The sequence below is a fragment of the Triplophysa rosa genome, linkage group LG17, assembly GCF_024868665.1.
Source record: "Triplophysa rosa linkage group LG17, Trosa_1v2, whole genome shotgun sequence".
Lineage (NCBI taxonomy): Eukaryota > Metazoa > Chordata > Actinopteri > Cypriniformes > Nemacheilidae > Triplophysa > Triplophysa rosa.
The window spans coordinates 9,147,969-9,172,605 of record NC_079906.1 but is presented as its reverse complement, the minus strand read 5'-3'; the positions used below and the strand labels follow the sequence as shown (position 1 = coordinate 9,172,605).

General features: G+C 37.6%; 1 protein-coding gene across 1 annotated transcript; it reads right to left on the bottom strand.

The window, feature by feature from the left end:
* Nucleotides 1-6,748: 6,748 nt before the first annotated feature.
* On the bottom strand, nt 6,749-24,080 carry olfml2a (olfactomedin-like 2A). The gene is made up of 8 exons (XM_057356635.1): nt 23,800-24,080; nt 14,180-14,443; nt 13,062-13,169; nt 12,804-12,983; nt 12,464-12,731; nt 9,698-9,979; nt 9,054-9,239; nt 6,749-8,978 (listed from the first exon to the last, which is right to left on the bottom strand). Exons 1-8 carry the CDS (start codon nt 23,866-23,868, stop codon nt 8,374-8,376), a joined length of 1,962 nt encoding a protein of 653 aa, XP_057212618.1. The 5' UTR covers nt 23,869-24,080; the 3' UTR covers nt 6,749-8,373.
* Between the last annotated feature and the right edge of the window lie 557 nt (nt 24,081-24,637).

Here is a 24,637-nt window from a genome sequence, read left to right as displayed (position 1 = left end):
AATTGAGACCCTCATGTTGTTTCAAACCTGTATAAATTTCTTTGTTCTGATGAACACAGAGAAAGATATTTGGAAGAATGTTTCTAATCAAACAGTTCTGGGACACTACCGTAGTAGGTAAGAAAACTACTCTGGTAGTTAATGGTGACCCGTTTGGTGTTTCCCACATTCTTCAAATGATCTTCTTTTGTGTTCAACAGAACAAAGATATTTATACAGGTTTGAAACAACTTGAGGGTGAGTGTTTCATTCAGAGGAGATCATACGCCCTGTTTTCTTTGAAGTCGTCCACAGTCTTCTATCATCCAAAGTGGGTGTAGGTGTTAAAAACTAACACTAACTTGTAAAACTCATTTTAAAAAAATTTTGGGAAAGTTTTTAAAAAGTTCAATGTGCCCTTCAAAGGCATCATTTAGTCTCATTTGGACCTGTAAACCTCATTGAAGAGCCCACGTTTCATCCACCAGCCCGCACCTCTGAAACATTGATTACAATATATTGCCTCTTCACCTTGTGTTTATTGTGCTTGGATTTGTTTGACCCCTGAGTGTTGAAAGAGATACTTTCACAGCCGAATGACTCGAATCACAAGGTCGTATTTACATTATGACGTTGTATCCAGTGGTGGTGAACACAGTGTGGATATAGCATGTGAGACTTGATTACTCTGGCATTTAACACCATCGCTGGGTTTACGTGCGTGTGTTTGTGTGGCCTGGTGATTGAGCGCGTGTTTAACTGTGATGTGTGTGTATTTGCCTTGGCCTTTTGCCTGACCATTGTGTTAAACCCAGCAGCTGTCCAACCCGCTCACCTCCTTTCTTACATGTTTGCTCTTTCAAGCACCATTGCCCAAACTGCTGAATCAATAAAAACAATTTTTGCCTCATTACATTTTATGTGTTTTGTCTTTCGTGTTCCGCCTCTCGTGTGTCTTCTATCAACGTGTCTGGAAGTAATCTGTGCTGCTCGTGTTTGGAGGTTTGGTACCCTTTTCAGAACAAGACACATCCTCCACTAGGCCTATATGAGTTTACCTCAAAATGTCTGTCAGATTCTGTCATTTATTCACCGTCATCATGTATTCCTTTTATAAAAAAGGTAAGTTTAGATTTCTCATCATCACATTTACATTTACATTTACGCATTTGGCAGATGCTTTTATCCAAAGCGACTTACATTGCATTATCCTATACATTTTGTTTCAAAGTATGTGCAATCCCCTGGGATCGAACCCACGGCCCTTGGCGTTGTTAGCGCCATGCTGTTACCACTGAGCCACAGGAAAGCATCAAACTAGAGATGTCTGACGTCTCATACTCTGGGAAGTTTTTCCTTTATTTCTCTAACATGGATTTACTGAGGTAATGCTACTTTGTACAAATGTGTCCCTTGTGATTCCTGTGACCCTTTGCTGTCATTTTAGTTTCTATTTAATTTGATGCATTAAAGACATTAGGCGCATTTTAACTTGCAACCACAAAGCCCCTGTGACTGCAGCTTATTACATCACGATCAGAATATTTTCTGCTTTTTCTGTCACAACACGGCCCATTATTCTCTGTCTGAACCCTCTTCTCATGCATGACATTTGCTCTATGTTAAGACAAAATGGAATTTGAAAGTCTGGCATTTAATTCAGCCTCCTGTCTCGGCTCAGACTAGCAGCATTGTGGGTGATAAGTGTTACACCAAGGTCCATTTCAAGACAATGTTGCATTATGGGAACAATCAAGCTATGATTCCCAGATGCTGAAATTTCAGAGCTAACATGAAACAAATGCACCAGGCCTACATTTGGAAAGAGAAATGATGCAGATCACAGCTAAATAACATTCTTGGGTGAATCATACCTCTTGTCAGGGTAATAGTAAAGATCCTTTTTTAATATTCTGACATTATTACCCTTGGGTTCTGACGGTGTACAAATTACAAATACAAGTATTTTGAATGATTTCAAACAGATGTTTTGAGGGCTTTCTGTGAAGTACGGTATTCCAGTATTCCAGTGCTTCTCATAGTGAAATATTGTAAAATTGTGAGATTTTCGTCTGTTTGCCCTCAAAGCAAGCAGTGAAAAGGCCATCTTTGCAAAGTAAAAATGGGCCGCTCTGGATCCATTCTATTGATAATTAATAAATTTGTTGGTTCAACTTAAAAAAATAAGTTACTTGGTTGCCTTACTTCAATTTAAAAATATTCAAAATCATTGATTTAACTAATATTTTTAAGTTTAATTAACTTAAAATTTTAAGGCAACCATTTTAAGTTGGACCAATTGTGACACTCCCGTCGGTCCCTAGTCCTTTTTATCCCATTTCCCCCCCAAGGATGTTCTTTTGCCACGCTCCCTTACCTGTCCCTTTTTGTTTTTGCATGCACATGTGAGTCATCAAATACTTATGACTTTCACCTGTCCCTCATTCATTGACATTCACACCTGCACCCCATCATCCTGGTTATCTGGACATTATTTATACCCTGCCTGTTTTAGTGGTCTTGGTCCAGTATTAATGTAATGTTACTTAGGTTAATGGCTTACTCGTGTGGAGTTACCCTGTGTGGTCCGTGGATGTTTCTGTTCGTTGGATTACCCTGTTTGGGCCCTTGGATTTTGACCTGTTTTGGACTTTGTTTTTGTGGATTTTTACACCTTTTGTTATTAAACCTTTTGCACTTTCCTCTTGTTCCTTGTGGATTTGTGCGTCATCCATGAAAACGCTACACCAACAAAAAACAACAAATCAATTAAAAAAAAATAGACAGATGGGAGCACTTTCAACATCTATTTGGAAGGAATATGTTTGAACTGGACTGCCACATTTGCACAATAAAACATGCAATTTTATTGTAATAATTTCTAAATGTAACACATGTGGTGTATGTGTGTTTATTTAAATGCCGCTCTCGTAGAGCCCTTACATGTATGCAAAGATTCATATCAATTTTAATAAGGCCTTATAATTCTCACTTAGCCCTAAAAAGGATAGCTCGCCCCAAAATCTAAATTCTGTCAACATTTATTCACCCTCATGTCATTCCAAACCTGTAAATGACTCTTTATTCTGTGCAACTCCTAAAAAATATTTTGAAATTTCTCAGTGGTTTTGTGTCCATACAATGGAAATCAATGGGGGACAATGTTGTTTGGTGACCAACATTTTTCAAAATATCATCTTTTGTGTTCTTCAGAACAAAGTCATACAGGTTTAAATGATTGTGCAAAAGTGTACAATTGAGATCGTACAAATTTATACGAATTAGCCACTTCTTAAAAAAGTTAAAGGGATAGTTCACCCAAAAATGAAAATTCTGTCATCATTTACTCACCAGCATTTATTTTCCCTACTATGGCTCGGTATGCTCGGTTACTGACATTCTTCAAAATATTGTGTGTTTTCAGCAGAACAAATACATTTATACAGGTTTGGTACAATCTGAGGGTGAGTAATTGATGACAGAATTTTCATTTTTGGGTGAACTATCACTTTAAGATTTTGCCTTGAGATTGTGTTGAAAAACCTGTCCTGGTTGAAGCACTTTACCAAAGTGCAACAACAAAACACAGCCTCACATTTTTCCTCATGAGTGGGACCTTTCAATTCTTCAGACTCCACATCTTACATCCTTCTTAAACGTGCATTGTGTTTTCTTTACCAACAGCTTCCTACAGTGCCCTTTCACTCGATGTGTGCCTGTGTAAGAACCACAAGGGTCACTGCTCATTCTTCCAGTCATACCCCTCACATCCTGTTAGACAAATGCATGTACCACACACCAGGATGCGTGTAAAGGAATCAGTCAATGAGTTCTTTGTTGCAAACCCTGAACGAGTCACACCCCACCAACTCTTTATTTTTTGGAGCAAAGATTTTTTTAATTATAGCAGCAGTCTGTTACAAACATCACGCATATTCTTGTTTTTGATGGCTTTCCAGATACAAATCAGAATCGCTGTCTTAAGCAAGTTCTCAGTATTATAATTCGTAAAATATGATATGAGGTGGAGCCAGACGTTTTCGATTGCCAAATCAATGCAATGCTCCTTTGCTCCGTGCCTTGCGTAAGTGGGGGGGTTCTGGGGATTTCTTGCTGTGATTTTGTCATAATCACTTTCAATCCTCTTGTGGTCAGCCTTTGCTTTTGTTTTGTAAGCCTTAAAGGGACAGTTTACTCATTTTTTTTCATATACTTACCCTCTTGTCATTCCAAACCTGTATTATTTTTGTATGTGGAACACAAAGAAGATATTTTGAGAAATGTCTCAGTGGTTTTGTGTTCATACAATGGAAGTCAATGGGGGCCAATGTTGTTTGATTTCACAACATACTTCAAAATATCTTCTTTTGCGTTCTGCAGAATAAAGATAGTCATACAAGTTCGGAACGACATGAAGGTCAAGATTCCTTTAAATCCACCCTGAAAGCATTAAACCAAAAACTTGTAGAAAAATGTCAGTAAGCTCCAATAAAGACAAGAAAATCTGTAGTGAGGTCACAGTCACTGCTGGGCAGGAATTTAAATCCACTTTCTGAGAAAAATCATTAAAATCGCAGAGATCATGTATAGAATTCTGCAACATGTCAATCATGTCCTTGATTCTCGTACCCTTGAGCCTACAATGGCTTTAAAAACAATGAATAGATGACTAGAGGTCCCAGTGATTTAGATTAGGGTGTGTATTGGAAAGGGTGAGCAGACTTCTTGACACACAATGCAACTTGTAGAGAAGCCAAGAGGACCTTTAGGGTGTCCGAGACCCCGGAGCTGCACAACCCTGACCTGCTACGGCTCATTTGTCCATGTTTAGATCAGTGTATAGTTTAGATAAGTGTCTTGTGGGTTAATCCTGCGTCACATTAATGCCGAACCTCCACCCAGTTCTTCTTATAATACTTTACAGCACCTCTCCTGAGTGCATGCAAGCGCTACACACCCATGTGTCAGTCAATCATCACCACACCCAGACCTCCCAAATACAAAAAATGACTTCATGAAAACATTCAAGTTGCGTTTCTCCTTTCCTGTTCAGACAGAATGAAGTTGACCTCAGACCTGGATGAGAAAAACGTGCCATGGTGCTCAACGTGTGTAAAATAACATCTTACATATATTACTGTTAATCCTCATATTGAATAAAATGTAGGCCAGATGAAAATATGTATTGAGTGAGATGTTCTGAAGAGATGTGAATAGTGCTTGCCCGTGATAAATTGCCCCTACAATGTAGTTACAAAGACATTCATTGATTAGTGGTAGCTAAATGACATGTTTCTTCATTGTTTATGGTTGCACACTGTATTGTGTACCTGCTATCGTTCCACTCTTTAGGCGCTTTCCGACCGGAAAAGAGAGCTGTCGTTCATGAACTATGGCCGTTTCTCAATATGCGTTCTTCAGCGGTCTTGTGTCCTTGTGTTCTCGCTCTACGTCATCAATAACCGTGAAAGTCAATTTCAATACTCAAGAACACAAGGGGTGTTTCTCAAATGCAAGGACGCATGCTGGGCAGGTTGCAAATCTCGGCTGCCATGTCATCAAGTGCCGCCGAAGGACATCTCAAACAGTTGGATGGAAGCTTTCGCTTTGTGTCCTTCGTTCAGGCTGTTTTGCAGGATACAACAACTCTATCCTTCGCTGCCTGAAATCACCCACAATCCTTTGCACACGTTCCCAAAGAAACATTGCGAGAATCTAGTCAGCACTTTCTTCACATCATTTTTATGTAATAAAAGACAAAAAATGCAGAAAATGAGTAATTCAATATGTGTGTAGATTTATAATATGGTACATGACATTATTAAAATGAAAAGTTGTATCTGTTAATATTATTGAATGGACCTGAGCTAAAAATGAACTGTTGCGTTGTTATGCACAGCATTATTATGCACGACTGAAAATAAAATGAACAATAGGAGATGCTCTCTCTATGATTTTATTTATTTTTCTGTGGTCACACATGACTTCTCTCTTTAAAGTAACCGCGGAGGCAGAAGCAGTAATGACGCTGCCATGTGCTCTTACTAGACCGTCTCATTCTAGCGTTTAATGTCGAAGAGTACTCTAAACATCTACCTTTAGAAGGACTGCTCTATAGGCAAGAGGCAGCCTCACTATGTGTCCTTGCGTTTGAGAAACACCCAAGAACAGAGAACGCATGAAAGTACCCGGTTGGGTTCTCGATATAAATGTTGCATCGAATACAGCCTTGTACGCGTACGGAACCCGCTTGAAGTCCCAGAAGTCACTATGGCGCGTCCATCCAAGTTCGTTCTTCCGAGGCTGCCTCGCAAGATCGGTCTCCACGAGAACACGATTCCGTTCTTTGCGTTCTTGGAATTGAGAAACGGCCAAAGTGTTCCTCCAAAAAAGTTCTCCCGAAGTAAAATTCCGTCCGGTTCCTACGGTGCGAAAACAACAAAAATTGGGTATTTCTGGCAAGTCCTTTCGGAACTATGAAATCGTTCCTGCAGTGCAAAAGCCCCCATTGTGAAACCTTATATCTCCATATTTTGTGATTTTTATTTTATTGCCATTAATCATTATTATTAGTCACTCTTTATGTTTGTCACTGGGTTTTGCAAATATCTAACCAATAAAAAGTATTAAACGTTCTTGTCAACTTTGACAACACAGTGTTTAATCAGTTAAAAGTGTTTTTTCCATTTCCTGAAAACAGAGAATTTGAACCAGAGAGAAACCAGGATTAATTGCAAATCTAAATGTTTATATTGTTCATACTGTATAGCTCTATACCAATAAAGAGAACATTGTGACACAGCAGTTGAGGTCATTTTATTCTCTTGCGCAAAATGTGAAGTTTTACACATAATTGTAACATACAGAAGAGACGTAACTCATCCAGGAGTAATTGTGTATGTTGAGTGAATATAATCTTACACAATGATACGAATAATGTAAAACCTATTCTTGGAACTGTATTTACAGTGAAACAAACAACTGAAATGAAAGACATTTACATAAAACTTAAAATTCTATTTTTGATTTGTGCATGTCAAACACTCCAATGTGTAATTGTGGTATCACTTTAGATTAGTGCCCAATCCTCACTATCAACTAGTTGTTTATTAGTATGCTTATTGGCTGTTTATTATTACGTATAAAGCACATATAATGCCTTATTCTGCATGACCTTATTCTACATCCTTATGACACCTAATCCTAACAACTAAGCAATAAGAAGAAGTTTACTGTTGTAGTTAATAGTTAGTTAGTAAGGAGTATAGGACCCTAATCTAAATTGAGACCGTTACTGTAGTTAAAGCGGCTATATGTACAGATTTTCATAAATTAATTGCTTTTTATTAAAAACAAGACCTTTCCTGATTTCCTAGGTTGTTTATGAAAGCCTGTAGTCTGATTTTTTAAGGGATAGTTCATCCAAAAATGAAAAATTTGTCATCATTTACTCACCCTCAGGTTGTTTCCAACCAGTATAAATTTCTTAGTTCCAATGAACACAGAGAAAGATATTCGGAAGAATGTTAGCAATTTTCAGTTCTGGGACATCATCCACTACCATAGTAGGAAAAAATATTGTATTTTTTTGTTCTGTTGAACACATAATGATATATTTTGAAGAATTTAGGAAAACAAAGAGTTCTCGGGCACCTTTGACTACCATTTAATTTTTCCTACTATGGTAGTCAATGATGTCCAGGAACTGAAAATTACTAACATTCTTCCAAATATCTTTCTCAGTTTTCATCGGAACAAAGTAATTTATACAGGTATGAAATTACATAAGGGTGAGACAGAATTTGGGTGAACTATCCCTTTAAGGACTCACATTTTTGCCTGGAAAATCCAAGGGATGTCTATGCGTGATCCCGAGAGAATTGCCTTAATTTTGAAAGATCTCATCTTTCAACGTGATGTGGGTGAATCACGTTCAATCACTGTTTTGGCTGAATCAAGCTTGTGTCACTATGAAGTGTTTGGATGCTGGCTGCAATTCACTTAACTCCAATCGGTGTCACTAATAAGAGTTTCTTTCTACATATAGCTCCTGTAAGTGATATTATTACACAACCAGAAGAAAAAAGAGAAAACATTCTTCCATAAATTGTGTAAAATTATTACATATTCTTGTTTGTTTCTTTAGAACGTTATTTACCTGTACCTATAGACAAGTGGTATATAATTTGGGGTCCTGATCATGAACAACATAAATCTGAGACATCCCATTTTCTCAACTTTTAGTCCTCAAACATTTCAGTTCAGAAAATAATACATATTCCCAAATAATGAGCACTCATTTTAGAGAACTCACTATGTACCCTCTCAGCTCAGTCACCATACCACCACCTTGGAACAGGGATTAAAACAGTGTCTGATTTTAGACCCAAAACATCACTGTCCCACAAACTGAATATTGTAGGTAAGCTGATGACCATTGTCCCAGGCATACAGCACCTTCTCTTTAGGATTGTAGTCCACTTGGGTCACGAAGGCGTACTCTTTGTTGAACGGCAGATGTGGAGCGGCCTCTGTGTTCGTGTGTGTGTCATAAGCATACGAAACCTCACCCTCCTTCTGATTGTAGACGTCGACGGCATACAGCACGCCGCACACAATGAAGCAGTTTCCGTACGAGTTACGCTTCAGTCCGGTCCTCCATGTGGTTTCCTTCTTCATGGAGAGGTCGCCTGGGTCCAGCTTGCTGAGGACGATGACCTCGTTCTGCGAGTAGTCGTAATCAAGCGCCGGGTAGATCACCCAGAGTCCGCTTTCGTCCACGGCAAAATCGATGTCCGAATGGCCTCTCCATTTCCAGGGCGTGGTGTCCTCGTAGACCGCGTCGTGAAGCAGAGTCCAAGCCGCTACATAGCGCATTCGCAAATCGTATTTGATGATGTTTTTGGTGAAGGCTCTGTTATAGTATAAGGCTCCGTTGTAGACCACATGGCCCGTTCCTATCCAGTTGTAGGGAAGCTTGTAGAGGTTACTCCAGCGACCTGCGATTGATGATATGGAACAATAAAGATCAAAAGATGGAGATATGACCTATTTCTACAGTTGCTTGTCCCTACCTTGTTTAAAGTTTTCCAGATTTCTAAACTCCACAAGGTTATTTCCATAGTAGTAGTTTGTCACATAGATCTTGTTGTCCTTCGCCATTGGATCTTTCATCCAGGCTCCTTCATTTCGTCCGTAGCTGTGATGCTTATCTGGCATCTCCAACGATGCTATGGTGCCTTCACAATCTAGAGATTTACCTTTTTAAAGAACAAAAGGGTACTTAATGACATATCTTTATTTTAAAGAAGTAAAGAACAATTAAACCAGCTTTGTCTCTCTCAAGTCTCTCAACTTGGCCAAACTTGGTTGGGAGACCAAGTGGATGACCGGCCATACCAGCTAGAAACCAACTGGAACGGCTTAAAGGGATAGTTCACCTAAAAATAAAAATTCTGTCATCAATTATTCACCTACTTGTTTTGCAAAACCTGTATATGACTCTTTCTTTTGAGATATTTTGAGAATTTATTTTGTGTCCATGGAAGTCGTGGGGCCAATGTTGTTTGGTTACCAACAATCTTTAAAATATCTTCTTTTGTGTTCTGCTGAAGAAAAAAATTCATACAGGTTTGGAATAACATAGGGGTGAGTAAATGATGGCAGCATTTTCCTTTTTGGTTGAACTAGAAAAGTAGAAAGTTGTAAGAAACTGTACCTGCTTTATGTAAGTTGACTTTTCCTCCATTGGATTTTGTGGCGTTCAGTTCGACAGTCTCCGTGTCTACCATCTTCTCTGGTGCTGGTGTGGACATGGTTGAGTCCATGATGAGAGCTTCATGACTGATGGTTGCTAGTGTGGTGCTTGTGGTTGTCATAGTAACGAGCGTACTGGTGGTGGTTGTTGTTGGAGGTACTGTCGAATTTATTTCAGGATCTTCCAGCTCAGAACTCCTCTTGTCCTCAGGTTGGTGGACAGCATGAGCTTTGGCTGGGTTTTCTGAAAAATCAGAGAAGGGAGAGAGAATCGCAAAGCCTTGTTCTGTTCAATCATTCTGATTCCTCCGCCTCACATCAAAGGAATTATTAATGAGATGTTACACTTGAGGAAACTTCCTGCATTGTAACCCAGTCTCTGCCTACAATGTTTGGATTCAACATTCCTAAACTGAGCCCATTTCATCTCAGGCCATGTACAACAGATCCCCGTAAAACAATATGAGAGGAGAGACCCTAATCTGAGCTTTCTCTTCCTGCACTGTAGGACTGTCTGGAACATTAAACAAGAGAGGGGGGCAGACATAAGTGTATCAGATATTAAAACAAACTCTCTGTCATACAAGGACACGGAGCCATTAGTGTAACAGTTTTGGACACAATATTTTTAATCACAGCATGCAATCATTTTACATTTTGATTATGGACAAAAAGGAGAATTTAGCTGAAATTGCACATGTGAGTTTGGGGACAGAATTGTCAGCTATTCTGTGTAAAGGTTTTCTTCTTATGTGTCCCAAGTACATATATAATTATTTTGACTTAACTTTCTGTATGCATGTGTTAGTAGTATACTGTATGTCTGTATTAAATCTATACAATTTGATTTAATTTTTATTTGTTTATATTTTTTAAGTCTCCTAAGGCAAGTTGAATTACGATTATTACAATTATATTGTATTATAATTACAATTATGTAATTGTGCCAACTGTTTTGTTTTTGTAAGTTGTGATGTATACAGGTGAGAAGTAAATTGGGTGAAATTACTTCATCCAAAATACATTACACACCCAAGCTCATGTCACAAGGCTTTCTTCCACAAACTGAAATATTCCTGGACTAACTTTTTATAATTAAAAAGTATTAATTACATTTGAATAAATAAAATATTATGAATTAAAATGTATCATTTAAAAAATGAATGAGGGATGGGTCTGTCAAGATACAAAAAAAATATATATATTTTTTTATATTATTACTGTGGTCCATAAAACTCTGAAACAATACCAAAAATGTATTTAATTATTAATTAAAAATCATGACATCCATCATTGTTCTCCTAAATCAAAAGGAAATTATTTTGATCACCCTGCCTGTAAAAAACAGCTAAAGGAGTCATTTGATCTGATTATGATTTATTGTTTTCTACATAAAATCCTCCAACATAATGTAAGGAACATTATATGAAAATATAATCTTCATCTTTTAAGGGATAGTTCACCCGAAAATGAACTGACTCCCATAGTATTTATTTTCCTTACTATGGTAGTTAATAGGAGATGAGATCTGTTTGGTTACTGACATTCTTCCTTTGTGTTTAGCAGAACAAAGACAACCCGAGGGTGAGTAAATGATGACAAAATTTTCACTTTTGGTTGAACTATCCCTTTAATATTAAGTAAGGAAGGCCATGTCAAAAACTGTGTAACATTAAATTAAATTTAATGCTTGAAATTGAGAAATTAACAATTTTTCCAAGTTCAACTCATTGATTTGATTATTGAATTACAATAACAGCCCAATAGAGGTGCCCAATAGAATGTCCACACGGTGCTATTTTACAGACTTTTAATATGATGCAAAGTGGTAAGGCTGTGATCCTGAAAGCTTTGAAAGTTGATGCCCCATTCACTTTATATAAAGAAGTGCACCAGAACATCTTTTTTGGTTCTATGAAAGAAAGTCAGACGGGTTTGGAAGAACACGAGGGTGAATAAAACAGAACAGATTTTAAAAGTTTGGGCGAACTGAAAAGAGAACAACTTTTCCAAACAAGGCTTTTCCAGAAGAGGTGTTAAAACATGCCCTAAAACTCATACAAATCCATATTTATAGTCTACAAAAATTCTCTCACTACCCCACCTACAGAACTCAGGTCCAGATTCATAAAAAGTGATTCTGTGTTTCCAACCATGAGCTATTCTGGTGTTCCAAAGTATTTTAACAAGGAGTCAGATATACGAGTGAGGGCATTATGGAAGACTTTTATAGAGGATATGTTGGAGATCCAGTCTTGCTTATGAGGTGTCTTTAGGAGATTAGGGGCTTGTGAAATATAAACAATAAATGGTCTTTAAGCTTTCTGCTCCCATACCTCCAGTAACTTTTAACTGTTGTTGACTTGTTGAGGATTTTAACCGGGTGACTTCACAGTGTAATACAGAATACAGCAGAGGTGCAGGAAAGTGTTTTAGAACCATAGGTCATAAAAAGTACAGGTGCAAACAATGTGCTTATATCTCAAATTCCTTAAAATCATTAGGCCTACATTAAAAACATAGTCTATGCAAATAGTAAAATTTTCTGTATAAAATGCGAGTTGAATCTGAGGTGTTAATACAAAATACCTTAAAGAACCTTTAAAAACTTAAAACCGCCTATCTAGTCTGTACATATAGACCTTTTACCTTCAACTTTATGAAGTGGTTTCAAAAACATGAATTGATCAACAGCGTGTACTGAATGACATATCTCTACAGTTTATACCTCTCTCTCCTCTCCCAGCTGAATATGTCTCGGTGTCGTCTCCCTTAGAAGCTTTGTAGTATGTGATCCCCCTTATGACACCAGTCTGGTGGCCCAGGGTCTTGGTTTTGGTGGTGGGGTTTGGTTTTGCAGGTTTGGCTGGTTTGGCGGGGGTTTCTTTCTTGGGCTTCACTGGTTTGTCTTTAGGCTGTTTGGATGGAGGTTTGACCACTGGGGTCTTCTTGTTGGCCGGTTTTACAACCTCCTTAGACTTTTTATTTTCTGTGCCCTGAAATCAATTGAAAATACGGTAATTTTATGTTTGTGTAAATGGGGTCGTGCAAATGATGTTGTGTCATACCTGTGCTTTATTATCTGTAGCTGCGTCTTTCTGCAGTAGCTGTAGACTCAGACTGGAGATCTCCTTCTTGATGCTGACCATTATGTCAGAGTAGTTCTCGTATCGCTTCAGCTGATTGGACAGATTCAAAACGCTATCCCTTACAAAATCATTTTCCCGTGTATGGTTTGTCTTTATGGTCTGAAAGAAACATAGTTGCATTAGGATCAATAGCTTGAAGCTTGATAGATGTTTTAGATTTGATATACAACTGGTTACCTCTTCTAATGTGTTCATCTGAGCCACCACCTTGTTCATGTAAGCGTGGACCTTCATCAGATCCATACTGTACAACGTTCCTTCCAGCAGATCCACCATTGAATGGAGCTAGACACAAACACGTTAAAATGAAGGACATTTGTCTGAACTAACAGTTGTAACAGATTTCCAGCTTCAAGCCCTAAAAATGTCTTCACTTGCAACACACACAGGTGTCCATTACTGTTAAATGATCTGTAAAAACATTTTTGACTATTTAGGGTGTGATGATCCAAGCAAACTTTTGACCCTTTTGACACTCTTTTAAATTAATAAGAAACTCTTTGAATGATTATATTGTTCTTTTTAACTGTATATGAGTAGTTGCATAATAAAACAGTAAATATGTCCTATGGTTGGACAGCAAAAATGTAATAAAAAAACAATGATGATAAATCTCCCTTATGCTATTTTATATTATACATATTAATAATATAAAATAATATATTGTTAACAGTCTGTTTTCAATTTTTTTGCTATTTCACACCATAGGACACATGCACGGTATGTTTGTCAACTACCCATATATGGTTAATATGTACATTTCCATTTCATAATTAATGCATAATATTGATATATATAAGTATATCTGCATGGCTGTTTGATGTAACTTGGTTTAAGTGCCAGATAATACTTCATTTTTGCTATGGGCTACTTAGTTTCGGCAAATAAATTTTAACTCTTGTGAACACAGATCGTCTTTATTAAGTTGGTGTGTGTGTAAATAAAGAAATGTTAAACGTTCAAAAAAGTTCAGCTTTGTTTTAGGATCTGTCACATGCTATTGATTACCGCTGAAGATGATTTTGACTCGATTTGTTAAACAAACAAAAAATGCCAGAGGTTATGAAAGTCTATGAGGAAATGTACAAAGATTACGCAGCAGACTTCAATTGTGGATTTCTGACTATTACATTTTTTGTTTGTATTTTATTTTACTGAGGGACAGGTCAAATTATTTTCAGTGGAAATCAATATCAATTGAAGCTAATTTCATTTCTCCACTAATCTAGCTCACTTAGTCATGGGTTCGATCCCTGGAAACACACATACTTTTTTTTGTTTATTTGTTTGTTTACCTTGAGAAGTTCAGGAGCTTGTTTCCTCAGTTTCTCTGTTCTCCATTCATTCTCACATGGGTTTAGTGAGGAGGGAGGAGCCGTGCAGGAGCATTTACAGTCCGAGCCTGAGCTCACCGTCTCCACGGTGTAAAAGTCATCCACTCGTAAGCTTCCGTCACGGAGCCGGCTGCACGCTTCAATGCTCAGCGGTCTCATCACGCACTTACAGCGGCAGTCTGAGCCTTCAGATGTCATTCTCACTGGCTCAATATCACCAAAAATCTGTGAATGAGAAAAAATGAAAATGTAAAGCAAATGGCTGCAGAAATATACGCTACATTAACATAAGTATGTGGACACCCAGGATTCTCTAGGCCACTTAATTTCCGACAAATCTTTTTTACGTTTTTTTTCCTGCCTTTATTTTTAATAAGACAGAATGGATTTGACAGGAAGGTACAGGGTGGAGAGAGAGAGAGGGGCAGAATTTGGCACAGGACCTCGAGCTGGGATTCAAACTCTGGAGGCACAGTGCCATATGTTGGAACGCTTCCGGTTGTTTTCTGATGAATGGTCTTCACAAAGCCCAGCTCTGAACCCAATTAACACCTTTGGGATGAATTCAAATGGCGGCAGTGAGCCAGACCCCATCACCCAACATGAGTTCCTGACCTCCCTGATGCTCTTGTGTCTGAATGGCAGCACATGCCTGCAGTCATGTTCCAACATTTAGTGGAAAACCTTTCCAGAATGAAAACTGTTACAGCAGCAAAGAGCGAACCAACTCCCTTCTGATGCCAATGATTTAGAAATTAAATGATTAAACACACATAGGTGGTGTTTTGGCACAAATCATGAAACATAACTCCTTTCTATTAATAATGCTAATAGTTATAAGTTTATTTGATCATTTATTATCATTATTTTACATTTAAACAGAAAATACAATAGAAAAGGAGAAATTAATGTATTACTCCAGAATACCGAAATGCCAAGGTAACAAATTTAGGGGTGTCATGGTATGAGATTTTTACATTATAGCGGGCCCAACACCGATGTAACAATATTATTACAATATCGTTTTTTAAAATTAAGAAATAATAATTTACTCTGCAGGACTCCGGCCCCCAGGACCGACTTTGGACACCCTTGGTATATAGTGACACCCCTAATACCAATAATACAGTCAGGCTAAACAAAAATCCCACCAAGTGCCAGGTGAATACCATGATGCAATTTAGAAGAAAACAAGACATTTAACCTATTCACGTCCATCTTAAATCATTAGTTTAAAGCCTTTCTACACCAAACCGAATTTACCCTGCTAATTTACCCTGAACCGCTCAACAGATATGGCCTCTTGTTTGAACCCTGATGTTCTGGAAGTGATCAGCCGTTACACTCCGGCCCCTGAGGACGTCACTGCAGTAAAACCTTACCAGTCCCTATAACATTTGCCCACTATTTGAACTCGCCACAACTCTTTCCCGGTGGATTGTGTGCCGTTGTACAACCCGTTTAAAGGCTTATCAGTAATTCCATGCGACACAAAACACTCAAGACAAAATCTATCCATAAAGCCAGATTTTATGAATCAAGACTCCCCAAACTTAGAAGAAGATACAGTAAACTATTCCTTCTCCCTTTCTTCACATGCACGCATCTGTTGTCAGTTAAAGCTAGCCTGACCGGTAAAACGACTTTTACCATGGCACTGACTTTGAAGATGGCCTGGGGCTTGAAATTCTCATAAATTCTGCACAGGGATGGGACCAGGGTGGATTTGCACCTTCTCCTATAAACAACTTACTTCTCAACCACATCCTCTTCCAGTACCTCACAGTTTGACAGAGTATCGCTCATTTTCACAACAACGGCCTTCCATTGTCTCTGCTTTCAATGAGTTACACATGAATATCATTTCCAGAGGTACTTGTGCAATAAAGCAATAATTGAAGTAATATTAAGCTTCATAAAAGCCAGGTGTTGTTGAATATAGAAGCTGACCATATATGGTGCTACGATCTGTTTGATGCCGGCCATATGTACTTCAAAAGCTGCAGAACTGACATTAACAGAGAATATAAATCGAGCTCTGTGAACGGTAGCGGTAACATTTTAAGGAATATGTGGAGCCACAGGGCCGAAACGCACAAAACAAACAAATGTGGAATGACGACATATGGTTAAGAAAATGTAATGATGCACAGATGTGCAGGTTTATCAGACTGACCAAAATCTTGGAAATGTAAAGTACTCAAGACCTGTCCCGAACAATTAGATCCCCCCGAGCTAAAGGAGGCTGCCTAGGGGGTAGCCATTTGTAATGCCCGATCAAAAACTATTAAGGATTGCTGTGATTATGGGTAGGTACTTCAGACTTGTGTAAAGTATAGGCGGCCTGGCTGATTTTGTAGCGATAACTAGTATTTACACAGACACAAGAACAAGAATGTTTTACTTTATATTATAAAACAGTTAGTTCCAGTCCTCAATTCCGACGGGTCAATAGTTGTGCTTTATTCACGATACGATACAGCTATGACCACTTCACCTAACAATTCTGTGTATCTCTACGCACATTCTGTTGCTGTTTACAGTCGATCAGGGACTATTTTCTCCAGCGGAAGGAAGACTTTAAGTGATTTTACTTCATGAAAGTTGCATTGATTCCTTTTTTTCAGCTTTAACATTTGTATTGTGTGAACCGTTTTATAAAAGCAATATTGTACTTGAGGCTAGTGCTTTATCATGAATAGGTCACAGCCGAAGGGCGTTGTTAGGCATGACATGAAAGCACAGCTTCTCGTACCTTATTGCTTACATATATATTAATATGCACATTCAGAAAATATAGTAAAATATAATAAGACGATAACAGAGACAAAATAAATAAATATTAATCAATTAAGTACTCTATTTCTTTAACAGAAAAAATGAATACAATTAATAAATAATGATGTTTATTTGACACTAGCTATGTTTCCATCCAAAGTTACACATTTAACTTTTACGCAAAATTGAATTTTTGCATAAAACATTTTTGAATAAAACATGCTTTCCATCCAGTGGGGCAAAGAGAAGAAAACTGTAACTTGCTGAAAAACTGGCACCAAACATCACTAAGGAAAATAAAAGTTTCTCTAATATGAGAACTGTAGATTGTCTTTTTAATGAATAATTGATATAATTAATAATATACTAATAATATTAAAAAATTACTTACAAATAAATATTTATCCAACTCAATAAAAAATGTATGTGCGTTTTAGAATTTATGCACATCTTGGCGCATCCTGTGCTTTTTATAAGATATCCCAAAATGCGCATAAAAATAGGCAGATGGAAACATTACTAATAAACTAAAATAATGAATAAACTTACTCATAACACAAGTCAGACGACACATCATAAAATGGTTTGTTTGATTTTTAATCAGGCACTACATAAAGTACCCATCAAAGATTGAAAGGTAGATTCACTTTGGAGTCCTTACATGCACTGCGTCCCAATTTGCATACTATCCGTCCTAATAGTATTCGAAAATTCTATTAGTATGTCCCAAATCTAGTGTGTTGAAATGAGTATAAAGTTCCCGGATGCTCTACTGTTTTTGGTGAAATTTAAGTGTAGATCAATGCACACTCAGACGGCTGATATCACACACAACCAACCGCGAGAGGGCGGAGTTTAGTAAAATGAATAAATTAAATTCATGATATGTAACTGAATCAATAAATTAAACTATACAGTACACATTACATGACAAATAATAAATGAAGAAATGTTTAAATGCAAAAGGGAGTTGTATTTTGATGTTTGAGTTTGTTAAGGATCACAGGCAAAAATCGTCACTTCCATCACACGTTAGTGTGTCCCAGTGTATGCATACTCTTTTGATATGCACTCAAAAGCATCTACTCTTCCAAAACAAAAACAGTACCTACTATTAGGGCATAGTATAAGGTGAATTGAGACGCAGGGGTGGACTCATTTGTCTAGGGGACCTGCTTTTCCACAACACCGCCACAATCTCAAGCACTTAGGGACAGCTCTAAAGTGTCTACCCTGTTAGCGGTTAGTGCACTGAGCCAGTGAATCTGTCCCTCAGGTGACATCACCTACAACATCTGACAGACATTGAGTTCCTCTTCCATCTAACAGTAGCTCTCATGCTCCCAAACTGATAGCCCAAAGAGCTCAGAGCTGTCATTTATCACCAATGATATTTAGAGATCGCTGTAAATACTTCACCATTGCACACGTGGAACAGCTTACAGACAGTGAAAATAATTCAACATTTCAGAAATTCTTCATTATAAGATCTTTTTGTTTGTCTGTCTTGGTGCTTTTGAGACCTGCCGTGGTCTGATCTTGCTACCACGGAGTAAAAAGGCCCTATTGATTTTTTGACTTTTTTCAGAATGCTAAATAGCAACAAAAACCACCACACACTTAAATACCTTATCCATGATGTCATCTAAAGGTTAATTTTGAGGTAACCTAATCTAACATGTAGTCATTTTTCACGCTAATTAGAATCTGTGAAATTATGACATGTATTTTGAGACTTATTTTTGTTCATGGTAATTAAATCAATATGTATGCGATAACTGTTGAATAACTGTATGATGATAACTGTTGAAAGCAATATTGTAGGAAAACCTTAATCATAAAGTTAAAAGCCATGGACACTGTTATAGGTTAAAATCTATCTATCTTTTATTCACCCTAATGCCATTTCAAACCTGTATGACTTTCTGTCTTCTTTTTTTGTATCATTATTATATTATGTCATTTGTAATATTTTACTGTTTTTGCACCTGTGAAGCACTTTGAGTACCATTTTATATATGAAAAGTGCTATATAACTAAATGTTTATTATTATTATTATAATTATTAAGATATTTTGAAGAATGTTGGTAACCAAACAACATCTGCCCCATTGACTTCCATTGTATGGACACAAAACTACTGAGATATCAATCAAAATATCATCATATACAGGTTTTGAATGACATGAAGGTGAATACAGGATTTTTATATTCGGGTAAACTATACCTTTAATAGAAGTTGTTTTAGAAATGAATAAATGCGGTTATGAGTATTACTAGACCAACAAGTTTCCATTTAATTGGAAATAAACTTGACTGACAGATAAAAAGCAGTTCGATTGTCTTTCTGGAGACTACACTAAGCTAATCACGCAGTTGCATGACAACTACACAATGAAACACACAGGGTGCCATATAAAAACGGAGCTACTGTCAGCTTGAAGTGGAAGGTTTTAATAAAGCCGTGCTGTTCTATTGTGTAAGCTCAGCCTGGCGAGTGGGTCTAATTTAAGGACATTAAAAAGCTTCAGTCTGTCAGTAATTTCTTAAAAACACATTCCGCTGAATGGTTTTCCTTGTTTAAATGCGTTTATTAGGTGAAAATTCTTGTAACACTTGCAAACATACTCCCACAAACTTACAGTGTCCATACCCTACAGAGCTCTGACAATGCGATCCCTTGTTAACAAGAATGAAAGAGTGTGTTATGGTAATTTTGGTGTCTGTATCATGCATGAAGGCATACTTAGTTCTTTGTATGCTAGTTTCATTGGAAAAAAATTCCCACCACATCCACTTTTGCTGTCAGCATCTATGGGTGCAATATTCACTGGGAACGAATCCTTACGTTCAACTTGACTGTAAGGAAACCCAGAAGAGACACACAACATCTATTCTTATCACATAAAGTATACGACAATTAAACAAATGGCATTCCAACTGTTACGTGTCATGCAAACAAACACGTCTGTTATCTAAACATGCTATACAGACATTTGGTCGTACTGTACCAGCGCACCTCGCAAGCCACCAAACAGGGAATGCTTAGATAAGATAATTGTTTTTCCAAAAATACTTGGCCGCAGCAGTTGTCAACATTGGCCGCGTTCCTGAAAAGGCCTCTTAACCCAATAACCCTGTGCCTGGTGATGTAGCTCAGGTTATGAGGGTCCTTTTCTAATCTAAGACTTTGAAATGACCCCCAAGTTTATGGCTTGATTTCAAGATGATCCCACTCTTTAAAAACACTGGAAGCTGTCTTGGGCGTTCTGAAATTTCAAAGATGAATCTCTTTGATGTGCGACAGCGGTCACAGTTCACATCTAATGTGTGCCTTTATTATTCTTTGGGACGGATAACAAAAATTCAAGCTAAATGAAAACAATTAATCCATCATATGTACTATCCTAACAAAACATGTCAGCGTACAAGACTCATTTTGTGAATTTAATCCATTGTTTTTAGCGCAATCCCAGACTAAGACAAAACAATGGATTTGGATCTGAAGACACAGCTAGACATTTCCATCACACACACGCCATTAGAAGATACGTGTCAATAACCTTAGTGAGTACTTGTTGATTTTGGGGACACACATCCACATTCCAGCAGAGCGTGTTTATGTGTCACAACCTTCAATATAGCCAAAAGATGGCTGAGAACCATAAACAGATGGTGGATGTATAACAGATATTATCAGTATTTCAGATGATTCCTTCAAAAGTCAAATCTGATCAAAGACTGTAACAGACTATTTGACCATCAAATAGACAATCTTTAAGTGATTTTATTTACTCACCCTCTTGTCATTTCAAACCTGTTTGACTTTCTTCCTTCTGCAGAACACAAAAGAAGATATTTTGAAGAATGTTGGTAACTCAACAACACTGGTCCCCGTTGACTTCCGTTGTATGGCCACAAAACCACTGAGACATTTCTCGAAATCTTCTTTTGTGTTTCACAGAAGAAAGTACGTCACACGGGTTTTGAACGGCATGAGTGTGAAAGAATGATGACTAGATTTTTAGTGAACGATTCCTTTAAAGAGCTTTCTCATCACTACTCATTTCCAATGACAGGCATTACTGCTTTAATAGTTATGAGGGCATCTGACATGTACACGACAAAGTGAATATTATACTTAAAAATAATTGCTAAGTAACCCGACAGTCAGACCTAAAGCAGCTGCAAAGAGCGCGAGTTGACACTGGCAAATAAACTTCAACCAAACATCATCTACTGTGGTCCAGACCGCAGGTTATAACTGTGCAGGCCGGTCAGCAGTTACCCATAGAAGGGCCACCGAACGGCCACATTTTTTTCACCATATAACCAATGTATTTCCTGTTCATCCATAAACCACAAGGTCGAAGATCACATCTTATGTAAATTTCTGTATAAGGAAATATTGGCAATATTGCAGCATTTTGAGGCTCTCTGTCTGGTCTGGATTAAAATATGGTCGTCCTGAAAGATCTGGACATCGCCTATGATGGTGATCCGTGACTGCTCGGTACAAGCTGTGACGATGTCAATGGGATACAGATGTTCCCAGATATTCCCAGTTTAAATCCTGCGGTAGATGTGTTTTATAAACAGGAACTGCTGGATTGGCATTGGTAAAGCAACTACAACCAACAGAGAGCAATATTAACAGGACACACCAGTAGACCTTTCTCTGCCTCCCTTCTTTTATAGCATCAACCTCATAGTTTTTCATCCCTCTATCATTATCTCTTTTCGTACTCTCCACATGATCTCTCAAAGGGAGTGTATTTACACATCCCTCCAGCAAACATTTCTACGACTGGCATTATTTCCAAGATCCTGCTTTTGGGTGTATACTGCCAATAGTAATAAGATAAATAAATAAATAAAATGAACCTAAATCAATACCATTGCTTGAAACAAAACAATACATTGTAGCTCTCACAGGATTTTCAGCTAACTAGTAAGAAGATTTATTATCATAGCCCTGTATAGGCTTTTTAACCCTCTCACCTCTTAATACATTAAACCAACAAAAAAGAGGCTTTAAACATTTCAAAACATAATACAATTAGTTAGGGTTACACAGTCTGAGACACACACACACACACACACATACACACAGTCATAAGAGGGTAGGGTATGTTTCTATGGGACTGTTCTGGGTTGTTCTTAAGTGCTACAGCTGTGCAAGCAGATATATATTGTTTTTAACCCCAGCAGACCTCTTCTCCAATTACTATACTCGGCACCAAGCCCAAAACACACTCACACACCCCGTCAGAGTAAGTTTGAACCAAATGTCATGGTTTTCTGAAGAAATGACAGATGTCTCTCAGTAAATGACAGTAACTGGCCATCTGTCTGACTGGATCAGCAACGCCAGTTTCACAGTTACCACAGTTTGAAATATTGCTTTCAATCCACATTGACTGTAATGTTGGGGGGGGGGTAACTGTTAAATACAGTAAGGCGTTTTACAATGCACGGTTGCGTGAGAAATTACAGTGCTTATAGCCTTGTGGTCATTTCTGATTGCCTTATGCTAAAAGAGCTGGACTGGGTCTGGAGTAAGGTCAGAGGACTAAAATGCCAATTGAATTATATCGCCATGACATCTTAGGGATTAAAGTTTGGAATGTTCTGGCAGTGCCAGTAGTAATTTAGGCCACGGGATATGTGCCAAAATATGTTGCTCTCCTCTCTGTGCGTGTTATTGAAGTTATTTGACTGATTTTAAAGGATATGCCCACTTACTCACTCTCTCTTTTAATAATAAGTCCCACGTTTAAGATATTGACTAATTTACTATTGTGGTCAACCTACTAATTTACTTTTGCCCGGTTTCACAGACAAGGCTTAGGCTAGTCCCAGGCTAAAATGAATGTTTGAGCTGTCTTAACTGAACATAACTTGTGCTGAAATATCATTAACTATATCAGTACCTTTGTGTTGTCTCAAGGTGCGCCAGTAATATTTTTTAATGCATTTTTAAAAAAGTTATTAAAAATCCTAATTTAACTAAGGAATAGTCCTGGCTTAAACTAAGACTTGTCTGTGAAACTTTGGCCCGGTTTCACAGACAAGGCTTAAAGCTAGTCTCAGACTACAAGGAATGTGTGACCTGTCTTAACTGAATATAACTTGCCCAGAAATATCTTAAAATATATCAGTGACATTGTTTTGTCTCAAGATGCACACCAGTAATGTAAAGGCATTTTCATAAAAGCGACATAAATATCTTAATTCAACCAAGGCATAGCCCTGGCTTAAACTAAGACGTGTCTGTTAAACCGGGCCTTTGTGTATAATTTGTGCAAAAAGCACTAAATAAAATGCTAATGAGCAAAACTATATATAATATACCATCATTTGCAACAAGTTTTGCGTTTCTAAATTCTTTATTAACAGAGATGATAAGCAAAACTAATTTTGACCTGACGTTTCATTTTATTACACAATTGCCAGATAGATAAAAATATGTTTTAAAAAGTTCAATACATACACTCCCATGCATTACAAAATCAAGACTATTTTCACTGTTTCTCATCATTTGACTGGAGTTAAGCTCCAAAATACACCATGCGCAACATGATAATCCAACATTTTAGACATTAATTGTGAATATTGATTAATGATAAATGCACTTGTCATACAGCTGATAGAACCGAGCCAAAATAGACGAAATCAGAACATTGTACTCCGTCAAAACCATCTAAACTGTGCGTAATCTGTGCGTAAATGAAGTGTGTTGTTCGCAATCTAGTTTAGTCAGTGTTCTTTTTAAGACAAACAAAAAAACATAAACATCTTACCTTGTTCAAAGCTCTTGCTTCACTGGCCAAAAGAAGCACACATGTTAAAATACTTGCGTAGATCCACATCTTTCACTAACTGTAACTAAAGTGTGCGCACACTGTTCCCCTGATGACACGATTTAGTGCCTCTGAAAGCACCTGTATCCTCAGCCTGGAATTATCCACAGCAACACAGGTTCACGCTTCCGTGATTGCAGGCTGGTGCCATACAGAGCTGTGGTGTATGTTGCACAGACACATCCACTCTGTACAGATCTGTGCTGATCACGCGCACACACCCACCATCACCATCTCTAAGCATCAGTGCCAATGTAAGGCGGGGACCGCTGGCACCACTTCTGTGCCACAAGGACATGCAGCTTTGCGCTTCATTGCAACTTTCCAGAGACATTTCAAAATGACTTTCGAGCACTGTAATAACTTTTTTGTAATCAAAAGATAAAAACGAGTAAAGAAGTACATAGTTGAAATGTTGTAGGTTATGGGTTAGATACGCTACATAATTTTAAGACAAAGTTATTTGCATGTTATTGTTATTTGTTTGAACAATAAATTATTGTTATTAATATGTAATAATAAATTGTTCATGTTTTCAGTGACAAATAACCTGTAACCACATGCGCCTCTTTTGGGCTAAATGTATGTTGTTGTCTAGCGCCCTCTATCGGAGGCTTAAAGAATGTACACAAAAACTTTGCAACAGAGAAATAAGACATTTGTACGTACATTTGCTAAAGCACAATTTAAAACGTTACTGACCATTTCTTCCCTACATCAACACAAGAAATGTCCAAACATACAGTAAAACGTTGTTGCTGGGGCATATGAAATAAAG

What these genes read in the sequence shown, in the direction of transcription:
- olfml2a (XM_057356635.1), bottom strand. Translation starts at nt 23,868, where the DNA reads ATGTGGATCTACGCAAGTATTTTAACATGTGTGCTTCTTTTGGCCAGT. An exon ending in AGTCAACTTACATAAAGCAG is followed by an intron (nt 9,240 to 9,697) that starts GTACAGTTTCTT and finishes TTCTTTAAAAAG; the next exon opens with GTAAATCTCTAGATTGTGAA. An exon ending in TCTGGAAAACTTTAAACAAG is followed by an intron (nt 8,979 to 9,053) that starts GTAGGGACAAGC and finishes CATCAATCGCAG; the next exon opens with GTCGCTGGAGTAACCTCTAC.